The sequence below is a fragment of the Onychostruthus taczanowskii genome, unplaced genomic scaffold (assembly GCF_017590055.1).
Source record: "Onychostruthus taczanowskii isolate IOZ18803 unplaced genomic scaffold, ASM1759005v1 scaffold18, whole genome shotgun sequence".
NCBI classification, from domain to species: Eukaryota; Metazoa; Chordata; class Aves; order Passeriformes; family Passeridae; genus Onychostruthus; species Onychostruthus taczanowskii.
The window spans coordinates 6936154-6949355 of NW_024499017.1; the positions used below are offsets into that span (position 1 = coordinate 6936154).

Consider the following 13202-nt stretch of genomic DNA (forward strand, 5'->3'; position numbering starts at 1 on the left):
CGCCCCAGGGGCTGCCAGCTGCTCGCCCCTGTGTGCGCCTCCTCCTCTGCAGCTCCAATAAACCAGCCCTTTGCAAAAGCCACTGCAGAGTGGGAACGGTGCGAGGCGTCTCGGGCTCTCCTGGGGTGGCAGCGAGGTGAGGGTGGGCTGCGCACAGCCGGGCAGCGTCCACACCCCAGGGCAAACCTGATGTGCCTTTCCTGGATCCAAAAGTGCAGTTTCAGCAGCAGGGCACCCCAGGTGATGTTCTGGCTATGCTGCTGTTACCCACAAAGTCGGGCTCGCTCCTCGGTGTGCCCCGAGCCGATAATGGCACACTGCAGAGAGACATCGATGATTGATTTCAGAGCTGCCCCAGCCTGGCTGCTCGGTGCTACTCCACAAACCCAGCACACCCCGCCAGGCTTTCTGTGCCATTATTTACACAGAGAAGTTCAGGGTTAGTGAATTCCTGAGCACAGCCCCTCTGATAAGATTGGTTAGTAATTTCCATAGAAATCGCATTACTCCAGATACCTTCTACTCATGCTCAGGGAAAAGACCTTCATCTCAACCGGGTCTTTTTGACCCTGCAGTGTGATTGTTAGTGTTAAAATGAAGACAGCTCAGCCATAGGATACATGGACCTGGAGTATCTCGCCAGGTTAACAACATACATGTAGACACACATCACCATCTTGACTTACTCCATCCTTAAAGCTTGTTCTGGGACATTCTGGAGTGAGGGGTGCTCGCTGCTGCCTGCTCCACTGGTTAGGTCTCCCTTCTTCCCAATAGCTTTAAAAGTACACCGAGGTCTTACATCAAAGAACATCTTGCCTTAATATAACCTTGACATACCCCACATTTTGCAACACCTTTACCTCGAACAAAACTATTTCATTTTTGCGCAGAGCAGCTGCTGGCAAAGCCCTTTAACCGGCTAGGTATTTCCTGACTAACAGAAGTGCTGTCTCAGCAGTAGGCGACACCGCGAACTTTACGTGTGCATCCTCCTTGTGCCTGTACCGCTCACGGTGGAGTGAGGGGGGCTCACGCTTGGCGCCGGGCAGGCGGAGCACGGGCGCGGGCTCATGGCGGCCGCCATCGCCTCAGGCCCTTCCCGCCCCGCGCTGGCTGCCGGGAAGGGGCCGCGGCCACGTGACCCGCCGCCAGTCACGTGAGGCGGCGGGCGGTACGCTGCCGCCTGTCGCTGCCGCCATGTCGTGTTTCCCGGAGCTCTATTTCAACGTGGATAACGGGTACCTGGAGGGGCTGGTGCGCGGCTTTAAAGCGGGGGTACTCCGGCAAGGCGACTACGTGAACCTGGTGCAGTGCGAGAGCCTGGAGGGTGAGTAGCGGTGGAGGCCTGAGGCAAGCGGGAACAGCCCCCCCCCCCGCCATCCTGAGGGGAATGTCCGGGCTGTGGGCTGAGGGGAGATGGTGGGGGGCTGTGCGGAGGGGCTGCCTGGCAGTGGGGAAAAGAGCCGATAGCGGCGTTTATGAGGAGCTGTTCCCGCTTTACCCCGTGGCTGCGGGCGCAGTCGGTGTCCCGTACTGGCCCTCAGCTGACTCAGGTTCCCGGTCGGCCCGGCCGTGTGATTGCAGCAGCTGATGCAGTGCTGTGAGGGAACTTGGGCTCCCACTGCTTTCTTGAGGTGGCCGTGTAGCTGTACCTGCGGCTTTTGGGAGCCTGGTGGGTTTTGACAGGCGTTGCTGGTGAGACATGTTTGTGCCTTGACAGGCAGGAAGCCTTTTAAGGCCTGGAATAAGGTTATTGGTATAATCTAAGATCCGTGATGTCCATTATTAGTGTTTAAGGAGATCAGGACACTAGGAAAGTACTGGCTGTTATTGAAAGGTCACTAGTGGAAAAGAAATCTACTGCACAGATGAGTAAATTCACCAGTGAATTATCTGTTGCCTCTGATTTGGTGATGTCTTTCGAGGCTAATTCTGATTTCCAGCCATCATCTTTTTTTTCTAGATCAGTGTGTGCAAACTTGCAGAGCTGTCAGGATTTCTTTTTTAGTTGTGGGGGTGGTGAAACACTGGCACAGGTTGTGCAGAGAGGTGGTGGGTGCCCCATTATTGAAAACATTCACGGCCGGGTTGGATGGAACTCTAAACAAAGTCAGCTAGCTGAAGATATCCCTGCTCATTGCAAGACTACATGGCCTTTGAAGGTCCCTTCCAAACCAAACTATTCTGCAATTCTGTGATCACCTGTGATCATTGTCTTAATCAGTTGGTGCTGAACTGTTCCTCTGATCAGTGACCTGCTTAGCAGTTTTCACTCCTTAGTGTACAGAACCTGGACCACAAATCACAAAGATTAAAACTAGGCCTGTCTTGAAATAAACTAGAAACACACGTATCCAGAGATGTTGGTTGTTTTGATCAGTGGAACTATAATTATTGGATAATTTTTTCTTCTAAAAAAATGAGTTAAGCATCAGTTTTATCTAGACAATCATTGCTGAGTGGTTAATTGGCATTGACAGTTTAGATGAATCCCTGGCCAGCTGAACCCTGGATGTAGGTTAACAATAGAATGGGAACAGAGTGCTGTGTTGTGCCCCAGTCTCTATCTTAAAAATCCCCAGTATATTTTTACTCAGGACAGAATCTCTTTTTCCACTTCTCTTTTTTTTGCAGCTCTTTGCTTGCAGCAGTCGCTGTCGTTCCTGCTGTGGAGCCTGAAGGAGAGCAGTGGGAGTGACTTCTGCTCTCTTGGTAGTCACAAGTCTCAGCACGCCCTGAACTGTGACTTTTTCACCTTTCCTGCAGATAACTTCCTCTTTGGAGTCTTTCTGTGCTTGGAGCTTCTCTTTTCTCTCAGTTTCTGAAGCAAGCTGCTTGAGCCCAGTTCTCCCTTGGATGGTGTTGGCTGCGTTTGGAATGAGTCACGTTGGAGTTCCCGTATGTTTGTCATGGGATTGTTGCTGTTCTGTCCCCAGCAGCTCTCTGGTGGTGGCAGCTGCTCTTGGTCACGCTTCATTCAGAACCTGAAGGCTCTTCCAAATTCACTGCCCATCTTGTTACTCCTTCACTTGGCTCGCCGTGCCCTTTTGGAGAGGGATTTTTCTTCAAAGGAGAATTGTTCTTTATTACTTATGTAGGTCTCTAGTCAAACAATTTCTTTCCTCTGTCCTTTTAGTGCTGATTTTCTCATTTCAATATTTGTTTTCTGTGCTCCACTAACTTTTAACATGTTTCTTTCCCTCCCAGATGTTCTTCTGCCCTAAATCCAGGCAGTGGCTGATGTATTAGCAGCCAAAATAAGTACTGGGGCACAAATTACTGATACATTCTTCTCTGCTCTCTGTTTAGTCCTTGCTGCTGCCTCTCACATGTCTGGCTCTGCAGTTAGTCCCAGTCCTGGAGCAAGTGGTTGCCTTGGCCACAGAGAAAGCCTGAAGGACCAAGGCTGTTCTGGGTCTGGCTCTGGGAAATGGGTATCTGGCTGCTTGGAGGACATTGTGCTTCCAGGTCTGAAATGCTGCTCCCTCTGGTGTGCCCAGATCAGTCTGGAAGCATAAAGGGACTGACTTGTCTGTTTCAAGACTTCAGCTGGCAGTTTAGTGCTGCTGGAAGGGAGGAAATCGTGCTTTTCTGCATGATCCCCTGTTGTCTCTGCTGGTCTGATCACAAGGTAATCTGACCCGGGCTCTCCATTGCTGAGTCAGAAACAGAGAGCCAAACGGGCTGTCTGTGTCAGGCAGGCTCCTGAGCTGGCCATAAGAAGTGCAGAAAAACATGAACTGAGGATGTGTGTGCGAGAGCTGTTTTGGTTTAAGCTTTCTTTTAAACCCTTTAGCAATAACACGTTTAATCCCTTCTTTCAGCTCCAAAAGCCCTGGTGCTCAGGTTGTTCCTCAGCCCTGTGCAGTACAGATGAGCTGGGAGCATTTGGAACCGGCCTGGTGGTCGCTGTTGTATCCAGTTCCTGCTTCTGACACAAGGTGTCAGTGAAGGACCTGGAGCTGCTTTCCCCTGCTCCAGTGCGGTGAGCATGGATCTGTGCCTAAGTGGAATCTGTCTGGGGCAGCCAAACTTAGGAGTCACCCAGATTTCTACTGTCAAAAGATTGCTGAGTCATCTTCAGCTCTTCAAGCTGTGGTGGCCTGTCAGAGGTCTGATGTTCTGTCAGGAGAATGAAGAGCTGTTGATGCAGTTGAGCAGTGGTGATGCTTTTAAGCAGCAGAGTTCAGTCTGGGACTGGAATGTAAGTGACAAACTGGCTTTATTGTTGGTCTGCAAAGTTCTCTTCTGCAAAAAGCATGCAGAGCCCGAGAAGTGCACAAAAGCATCTTGAACCAGGAGTGTCTTTACTTCTAGGTCAGTGTTCATGAGCCTTGTATTACTACTACTTCTTCTTGCTTCCACAGCAGCAGTGAAAAGAGCTACTTTCTTTCTGACTTGCCAGAGTTGTAGAGGTGATTGGTGGGTGAAATCCAGCAGCAGGATGTGTCACCTTCTAGCTGGATGATGAGGTTGAGGAGTGGCAGCGAGTTGGCTCAAGCTTGTGGGCCTCTTTTCAGAGAGGCCTTCTGGAGACTGTGGATCTCAGCACCACCACTCTGTGGGTGCTTGTGCCTCTGTCCGTGCAGTTGGGACCTGGGATACCTTGTAAGCAGTGGTGTGCACTTGGAGGAGTGGGATCTGTCCATGGAGTTTGTCTGTCCAGGCTGCGTGCAATGTGTGCTTTTGTTTTTGTTGTCCCAAGGATCTTTTCTTCTCCCCTGCAGGCTGCCTTTGCTTTGAGGTGTTCAGCACATCTCCTTTCACGAGAGAAGAGCAGGGAGGCTGTGCTATCATCTCTTTTCCATTTTATCACTGTGGCCCTGGAATTTAGGCCCCAAGAAGGCTGGAGCTGGGCTTCTCTTTCAGCATAACCACATGGGCAGTGTGTCCTCTCTTGTGTGAGGGTGATGCAGAGCTCCAGACTGACCTCAAGAGTGCTTTTGGTGGAGCTCATTATATTCCCCTGTGTGAAGGGAGAGCAGCATAGATCCTTTCCTGTGCAGCTCCTTTACTGTACTACCAATCAGGGAGAGGCCGCTTGATGGTCCCGAGGTGTGGCCATGCTTAGATCCATCCTGAGCTCTGAGAGTGGTTCAGTCTGAACTCAGGGGCTGTAGAAGCCAGGCCTTAATGTGCTGGAGACCTTTCATTGTCATTCACACTATGATGATTTGTCACTTTCCTGACATCTTGGAAAGTGAAAAGCTGACCCCTTTGTGTTGGGACTATGCAGCAGGACTGACCCCTGGGCCCAAGAGCTTTCTCCTGCCAAAGGAGGCAGAGTCTACAGGCAAGGTGAGATCTGAGGAAAGTACAGACCATTCCTGTCCTCCAAATGCTGACTTCTTGTGTAGCAGTAGAATAGTGTCCAAAATGCTGTCCTGCTAATTTTGGTGCTTTGTCTTGCATCCTTTATGGGTGTAACCACTGGCTGTGGCTGTTTCATCAACTCTCCCGTTAAATCAAGCTTCAGGAAAACATCATTTATTGGAAGAATGATGGCACTTCCATAGCCTGCTAGATCATGGTGGCAAACAAACACTGTGGTCACTGGCTTCCTGCAGGGTTCAGCAGAGGCTCTTTGCTGTTTGTTCTGGCCTCCTTTACCAGGCAGAGACCTGCTTCATAGCTTCTCCTAGCTAAACTTCAAGCAGCAGCTGAGGTCAGCTTCTCAGTACTGGTGCAGCTTCAGCCCTTGTTTGGGTCCTGCCCCTTGTTAGATGATGATGCTGTCTGGCTTTCCTGGCAGGTATTGCTGCTCGGCAGCCAGTCAGTGCTTTCATCTTGTTTTTCCTCAGCTGTCGGCTCCTGCAGCATGAGACTGTGTTCTGCCCTGTTTGTTTTAGTTTCTCAGTAATTTGTTGCCTCTCCCTTAACGCCTGCACTAGGTGCTGGGCTGATGTCCTGCACTGGGCTTCTGAGGTTACAGAGTGACTTAGAGGAGTCTGCTTTTGGAGGGGGGAAAAAGCTTATTGGGGATGCAGGCAGATGAGGAGGGATTACCTTGCCTTTTGGACAGTTTAGGAAGGGGCTGCCTAGTTGAGGGGCTCTTCATGGAAGATGACCTGGCTGTGCTGGGTTTGAAGTCTGAGTGGAGTGAGTTCAGGCCCAGGAAGGGATGGGCTAGAAACACAGGCTGCTCTTTGGTGCTGAGGGCATCTCAAACCGGTGAAAAGTCAGAGGTGAGATACTGATGGAGGAAAGAGCCAAAGATGATGCTTTTCTGAGTCTAACTGTGGCTCATATGAATTTGCTGCCTGACAACAGAGAAGAAGAGGTAGCACGTCACTGCTGTGTGTGCATCCACAGGAAAGGTCTTAAATTCTGCAGGGAACAAAGGGTCTCTGAGTTCTTCTTCAACGAGATTTCAGAGAATCAGCTTCAGGAGTGTCTGAGGTGGCTATAAACAGACCAAACAAACAGCAGCAAGGCAAATGGTAATGACTGCAGTCTCCTGAAGGGAGACGTGGGCGATGCAGCTCATCTGCAGACTGCTTTGTAATCCCTCGGCTGCTTTACTGCCTCCAGCCTGGGAGATGGCAAATGATATTTTAATTTTTCATATAAGCGGTGATGGCCCCAGGTGTTGTGGAGGAAGATGTCGGGGTTACAGCAGATAATTTTTGTGAAAACATCAGTTCAGCTCAGTTGTGGAAGCTGATTCTGTGCCTGTGCATGAGAAGACAGATCAGTCCTTGCCTGGAAGTGCTTGAGCCCTTAACTTGATTCAGAGCTCTGCAATGCAGTTACAGCGGGAAAGAAGGAAGGGTTGGAAGTCTGAGCTGATGGGCCATGGATCGCTCTGTCTGAGCAGGGCTTACAGGAAGGGATTTGACTGACAGATGTCTGACTGACTAATGGCTTGGGTCCTTGTTATGTCAGAGCAAACTTGCAGGAGAGAATAGTTGCATTAGTGTGGATATCAAGTCTCTTGTGAAGATGCCATCTGAAATGTCAAGGTGTTGGCACAGCAGTGTGTTGATTAAGCTCTGGTTGTGTTTGTGGCTCGTGTACAGGCAGCTGCATGAAAACCAGAGGGCCTGATCTGAGAGTTGATACGAGGTGGCTGTAAGTACACATCATGGTAATCCCAAGCACTACCCTACCCAGCTGAAAAAGATTCTCATTCTGACAAACGTTTGTGTTCTTGCACGAGACAACTTTCTGGGAGCAGTGACCTGGCCATAATTTCCTAGGTTTTACGGGGGAGGAGAGAACAAAAGTTTTGTGGTCATTCAAGTGCTCCCTTGCCAAATGCTGGCTCAGTCTGTTACATAAAGTGTGTGAACCTCTTGGAAAAATGCCGGAACAGGCAAATGGATCTCTTAAAATCAATCACTGGGTTGAGGCTGTGTGGAGGGGCTGGGCTCTAGGTGCAGGTCTCCCTCCCTTTCAGCAGCAGCTGGGGAAGAGGCGCTGCAAAAGCCTTGCAGCCAGTGTCTTATCGACATGCAGCGTGTGGGATCTCTGGCAGCTGCCCCTGCCACGGTGCTGCTCTTGCTGCCAGAGGCCAACTCCAGCTCAGTCCAAGCTTGTGTTAGGAACCTGAGCTTTTGGAGAGCTTGGGGCTTGCTCAGCAGTGTGTCCATTTATTAGTCACCGTGCTACTGGGACAGCTCTTCTGGCAGCAGATTTGTGAAACCACGGGATTAGTTTGCTCTCATCTGAGAAGCTTGACATGTGAATAGTCCTATTAAAAGCTCCTGAACCCTCTTGGCTGAAGCTTGGTGACTAGCCCAGCAGCTGGAGGAGGACAGGCTAGTGTAAAGCACTGATACACCGTGGGATGCACTGAGTCAGGGTTCATAAATCCGGTCCAATTTTTGCAAAATATGTTCCGTTTTGTCTGCTTGGATGCTAAAAGATTCAGAAAAGTTTAGTTCTGCAGTTTGTGGCTGGCCTTCCTTGTAAAAATGAATTCCAAGAGTTATATAAACATGGCCCTTATTCCAGTTGCAACATAATGTGCTGGCTCTTGTGCTGTGGAGTTGGGGGCACAACCCCTTCATGGAGCAGGGCAAAATGTTCCGGCCAAGCAGCTCATGGGAGCTTGCTCAGAGCTGTTGGAGGGCCTGCAAGGCACAATGTGCAGCCTGTGTGCCTCTGGTCTAGATGCAGTGCAGCTCTGACTTCCTGGAAATACAGCAAACTTATTTTTGTGTCACCGAGTCTGTAGCATCAAGTGGCATGATAGAGAAGCAGTTGCTTGCAACCTCAAAAGCGGAGTTTCAGGTTGTGATGACAACAAAACAAACCAATGATGTTGGACTTGAGGAAATAAGCTTTGGCAGCTTCCCTACTGAAGGCAGATCTGGGATATGCAATAGCTGCTTCCTCTCCAAAGTCCTGTATGCTGCAAAACAACATCACATGCCTTTTTGGGCAGACTTAGCTTCCACTAGAGCTCTGCACAACTACCTACTAACTACAGGGAACTGCAAGTAGGAGTATATGAATGCAACTATTGCCTATGCCTTCCCTTGCAATTAAGCTTAGATTAAGCAATTAAGATTAAGCTTTTGCTTAATCTTAGCAGGACCTTTTCTCTCATATTCGTTGAACATATTAATTGATCAGTTTTGTTCCATGTTTTCTCCAGTTTCTGCTAAAAGCAAACTATTGAAGTCCTGATCTGTCAGAAACTTATTTTCCACTCAGACTCCAAAGTTCATCATTCAAGAGCTTTAAAAAGTGGGACAAAAACTCATTAAGATGTAGTTCAGGTAGATTTCCCATCTGTCTTCACTTTCAGAAATCAAGCAATTGCAGACCAGATGGCTCAGAACCCTTTGCACACAGGGTGCTGCCCATGAGCTGGGCTTTTTGAAGACTTTAGGAAGTAATTACTATCAGTAATAATCCTGTGCAGGCTGCATGGAGGTGAGGGACATTCCAGGTTCTGGCATGATCTGGTGTTTGACCCTGTGGCAAGGTTCATGCTGCAGACTCCACTGAGTTACTCAGGCAATGTCTTCTCTTGCACATGTGAACATAAGCTGACCATGATTTGGTAGAACAAACCACAGCTGTTCAGCTGCAGATTACCCTGGGGAACAGAGATCTAGGTTAGAGCTCTGCTTTGCTTCAGCCTTGATGTGTGTAGTTGGATGGGGAGCTCTCTTTGCTGCACCCAGGACTCATAGAATTATTGAATGGTTTGGGTTAAAGACCATCTTGTTCCAAACCTCCTTCCATGGGCAGGGACACCCCCTAGACCAGATTGATCCAAGCCCTATCCAGCCTGGCCTGACAAACTGAGCAGTATATAGGTCTCTGGCCTATATACTGCTCAGTTTCCAAGCCCTATCCAGCCTGACCTGACAAACTGAGCAGTATATAGGTCTCTGGCCTTTATTTCCCTTCCCTATAAACTCCATCTGTTTTCTGTAACACTGAGCAGTGGGAACATCTTTGTAACTACAGAGTGCTGGGTCAAAACCATCTTTGCTAGAGCTCCTTTGAAGTACCCAGAAGAGTCAGTTGGCTTGGAAGCCGTTTGACCCCTGATCCCTTGGGCTGAGAACAGTGTCATGCTGTACAAGCTCTGGTTGGGGCCTGAGGAGGAGCTCTCCAGCTTGTGCTCTTGGCTGAGTGTAATGTCAAAAGGTCAAACTCCTCAAACCAGGCTGAGTGCTTGCTCTGACCTTGGTGCTGTGGATGCTTGTGCTAGAATGTATGGCTCAGTGGAAGTGAAATACAGCCTCAGTAATGCTGCTGAGAAAAACCAGGGCTTTTGTTTTCTCTGGATGCTGTGTTCACATCTGGTTTGACTCAACTCTTCCAGCTCCTCTCCTTACCCCATAAAGGTCTTGAATTCCTGGGAGGATGCTTGCCTAACTGGCCCTCTGAGGTGAAGCTGAAGGGAGATGAACATTGTGTACCAATGCAACTAGTAGAGCTTTGAGGAGTAGGATTGTATGACGTTCCTTAGTTCTGGATTCAGTTTTTCCACAGAGACGCTTAAATGCTTTTGGCTCAAACAGTGCTTTTATCTTGACAGAACTCAGCATGTTGTGGTTGCTTGTTGGCCAGGACTGCAGCTTGGCTGGGCACCTGACCTGCAGGCAGGGGTAACAGAGGAAACAAAGGTTTCCTCTGCTTGAAACTGGAGAAAGGGAAGAGTTCTGAGCATGTTCTTCAATCCTGGACAGGGATTGCCTACCCTGTGAGATGGATTTAAATGGCCTTCATCTTCACTAGTCCCTCTTTATCTATTAATGCCTGAATTCTATTTACCAGCACAATTAGCTGGGCTGCTTTGATAACATAAGACCAAGATGGTTTATAATTTCTAAGTTGCTATTTCTGTCTTTTTTGTTTTGAAAGCTTTACAAATCTCTGCACATCACTATTATCTGGGGGGACTTGCTGTGCATGCAGTTAGGTTCTTGGTTGTGATTTTTTTAGAGGAGCCTGCACCCTGAGCCCTTTTGGCTAGACAGAGTGCTTAAGTTATTTGGTTTTTTTCTCCCCCTGGATTTCTAGCAAGTTCCTCCTAGAAAATCAGTAAGCTTCTACCTTGACCTAGCAGAGTGAACAGCTGGCACCAGTGTGTGTGCTCAGTTACACAGATGGTGTCACAGATTTGTCTTTAAGATGAGGCAAGGCTGATACAGTGAAACACTGATCTTTTCCTGCATTGGGGTTGTCCATGATAAAACTGAGAACAAATTCAAATGTATGACCTAATACATGGGATTTGTCTAGGTAATCTTTCAGAAAAGAGAGTGCCTAGAGAAGTGCTGAGCAGCAACTTTCTTGGCTGTGTTGAAAAAAACCCCAAACCAAGACCAAAACCCTCTAGAGTGGAATTTTTCTTTCTTTTTCAGACTTGAAACTGCACCTCCAGAGCACAGACTATGGGAACTTCCTGGCCAACGAAGCCTCCCCGCTCACTGTGTCCGTCATTGATGACAAGCTGAAGGAGAAGATGGTGGTGGAGTTCCGTCACATGAGGAACCACGCCTATGAGCCCCTGGCAAGTTTTCTGGACTTTATCACGTGAGTACCAGCTGGTCATGAACAGCATTTGAAATGCTGGTGTTCTTCCAGACTTGAGAGCTCTCAGACCAGCTTTCTGCTCTCAGCCTGCTGTGTTTTATGCAGCTTCTTGAATGAAAGGAGTGTGATTGTATCTGGAGGTCTCAAAGCAGCAGCATTGTGTCACTCTGTTGTTAAAGGCTTCTGTTCCCAGGGAGCATGTGCTCCATTGGTACAGCTGCTTGGCTGCCTTCCATTGCAGTACTGATTCAGTGTCTTAGAGGTACCATTTGTCTTTGTCCCTTGTGTTAAATGTTCTTGTTTTTCTAAAACTGTGGTCCCGCTGCAAAACATAGGCATGCCATGCATGTGCATTACAGGAGGTGCCTGCTGGTTCTGAGCCACTGAGGTTGATCAGCCTTCATCAGGGCTGATATGATTCTCCTGTCCCACCCTAGGGGCTCTGGCCCCATCCTCTGGCCCCACACAAACTGGTTCAGGGAGTTGAGCTGGCCAGAAATTGAACAACTTTTCCCTTTTGGGGTTAACCTTTGACTGGTTTGTTTTTCTTGGACAGCTCAGTGGGATCCAGCAAATGCCAGCACTAGGTGAAGGCAGGACCTGGAATGCACAGCAGGGAAAGACAGGGCTTCAGCAGCCTCAGCATGTCTGTCAGTTGGTGGAAACACGTGGGGCTTCCACAGTAGGTTCAGCTGATGTGAAAAGCTTGAAATAGCCCAGCAGTCTCGAGGTATCTTCTCCCAGAGGTTTTGTATAACCCTCTGCTTCCCAGTGTGCTGCTCTTGTTTTGTTCAGTAATAAAATGGAATTGTTAGTGGCAGAGGGATACTAGTTGTCCTAGCTTGCATCTGAAACATGGAAGTAAAATTGACTTTTTTCCTTTCCTTAGTCTATATTCCTCTAAGCTCTAGTTTAGCTTGCAAACTACACAGCCAGTGGTCTCCTCTAACCACCAAGGAGATGCTTCATGGACAAAAGTGAGTTTCTGGTTCAGTAGACTGTGACTTTAACTTGCATTTCTGAGAAGGAGATCATACTCTATTCTCGAGTGGGATAGTTAATATATCACTTCTGGTACAGTGAGCCTGGGCTCATCACAGGTGCTCTGGCAAGTGATATTTAATCATGCATTTTTGGCACTTGTCTGTTATCCTGCTTACCAACTACAAGTTTTTGAATGATGCAGGCTGGTGTAGAAAGATCTTTGTGGTTAATGGAAAAATTTTAAATTTTCAGCTATCTGTGGCATCTCCTGCATTTGCAGACATTGAGTAAACACCTGTCTCTCTGCCACCTGCCTTTGTGTTCACTCCTTTCTGTGTCTGGGTGCTACTGCTATCTCACTTTCTAACCCAGTGGCTCCTATCTATTATTTTCTGTGTCAGTGTGTTAAAGCTGTCTCCTAAGCCTTTCCTGTTTTCTGAGAAATAGTTTTTACTTATAAGCTTGTCAGTAAAATTTCTAGAGTTTTCATGTTTGGACCCAAATTGGAGCAAAACATTACTAAGCTCCTATTTTGCAGCAGTGTTTGCAATGGATGAAGCAATTTCTAATTCATCATCTTAGCTGTATGGAGCAATCTCTTCTATTCTCTCAAATTTAAGTTAACTCTTAAAACGCCTCTTTGCCCATCTTGAATTTTCTGTCAAGACATCAGTGCTGTTTGAGCTTGTCAATATTAGGTGGGTGGTCCTCCCCCATTGCTTTTCCTTTGCTGTGTTACAGGTTTATGAACATGTCTCCATGGAATTGTCATATTAATCACTAATGCTTGTCATAGTTTGGGCAGCAATAGTTTGGGCAGCACAGCAGTATCTTGCAGACTTTAAAATTTTGCTGTTGCCTAAGAATCTCACTTTAAAAACCGGTGCAAGCATGAGCTGAATGGTCTCAGGCCAGGCCTGCCTTGGTTACACACTGCCTGACCTGGTAGGAAGGCTATGGATGGTCATGGAAATCCAGTTCCTCTTAATTTCAGTCCTGTTGATCTTTATCCAGTGTCTACATCCACCTCGAGTTTTGCAGAAGACCTCAGACATCTTGTGTAATCAGGCTGGTTCTTACCAGCTGTTGGAATAACTTTTTTAAACTGATGTTCTGCCCTCCACTTGATTTAACTTTGATCTTGTTCTGCTTCTGTCATTCTGATTTTGATGAGTTCTCTACAGCAAAACATAATTCTGTGCAGATACCTC

The 13202-nt window shown here is 47.9% G+C and overlaps 1 protein-coding gene and 1 long non-coding RNA gene across 2 annotated transcripts in view; one reads left to right on the top strand and one right to left on the bottom strand.

Annotated features, from left to right (window-relative positions):
* Window positions 1-3: 3 nt before the first annotated feature.
* On the bottom strand, window positions 4-1098 carry LOC121333763. The gene is made up of 3 exons (XR_005952359.1): window positions 864-1098; window positions 687-777; window positions 4-317 (listed from the first exon to the last, which is right to left on the bottom strand). It is a non-coding gene; the product is annotated as an uncharacterized LOC121333763 (long non-coding RNA).
* A 43-nt stretch (window positions 1099-1141) lies between these two features.
* Window positions 1142-13202, top strand: part of ATP6V0D1 (ATPase H+ transporting V0 subunit d1) — a 34632-nt gene continuing 22571 nt past the window's right edge. Inside the window, exons 1-2 of the mRNA XM_041400408.1 lie at window positions 1142-1330; window positions 10836-11007. Coding sequence (XP_041256342.1) covers window positions 1201-1330; window positions 10836-11007 — 302 coding nt within the window. The 5' untranslated portion in view covers window positions 1142-1200. The remainder of the gene's footprint in view (window positions 1331-10835; window positions 11008-13202) is intronic.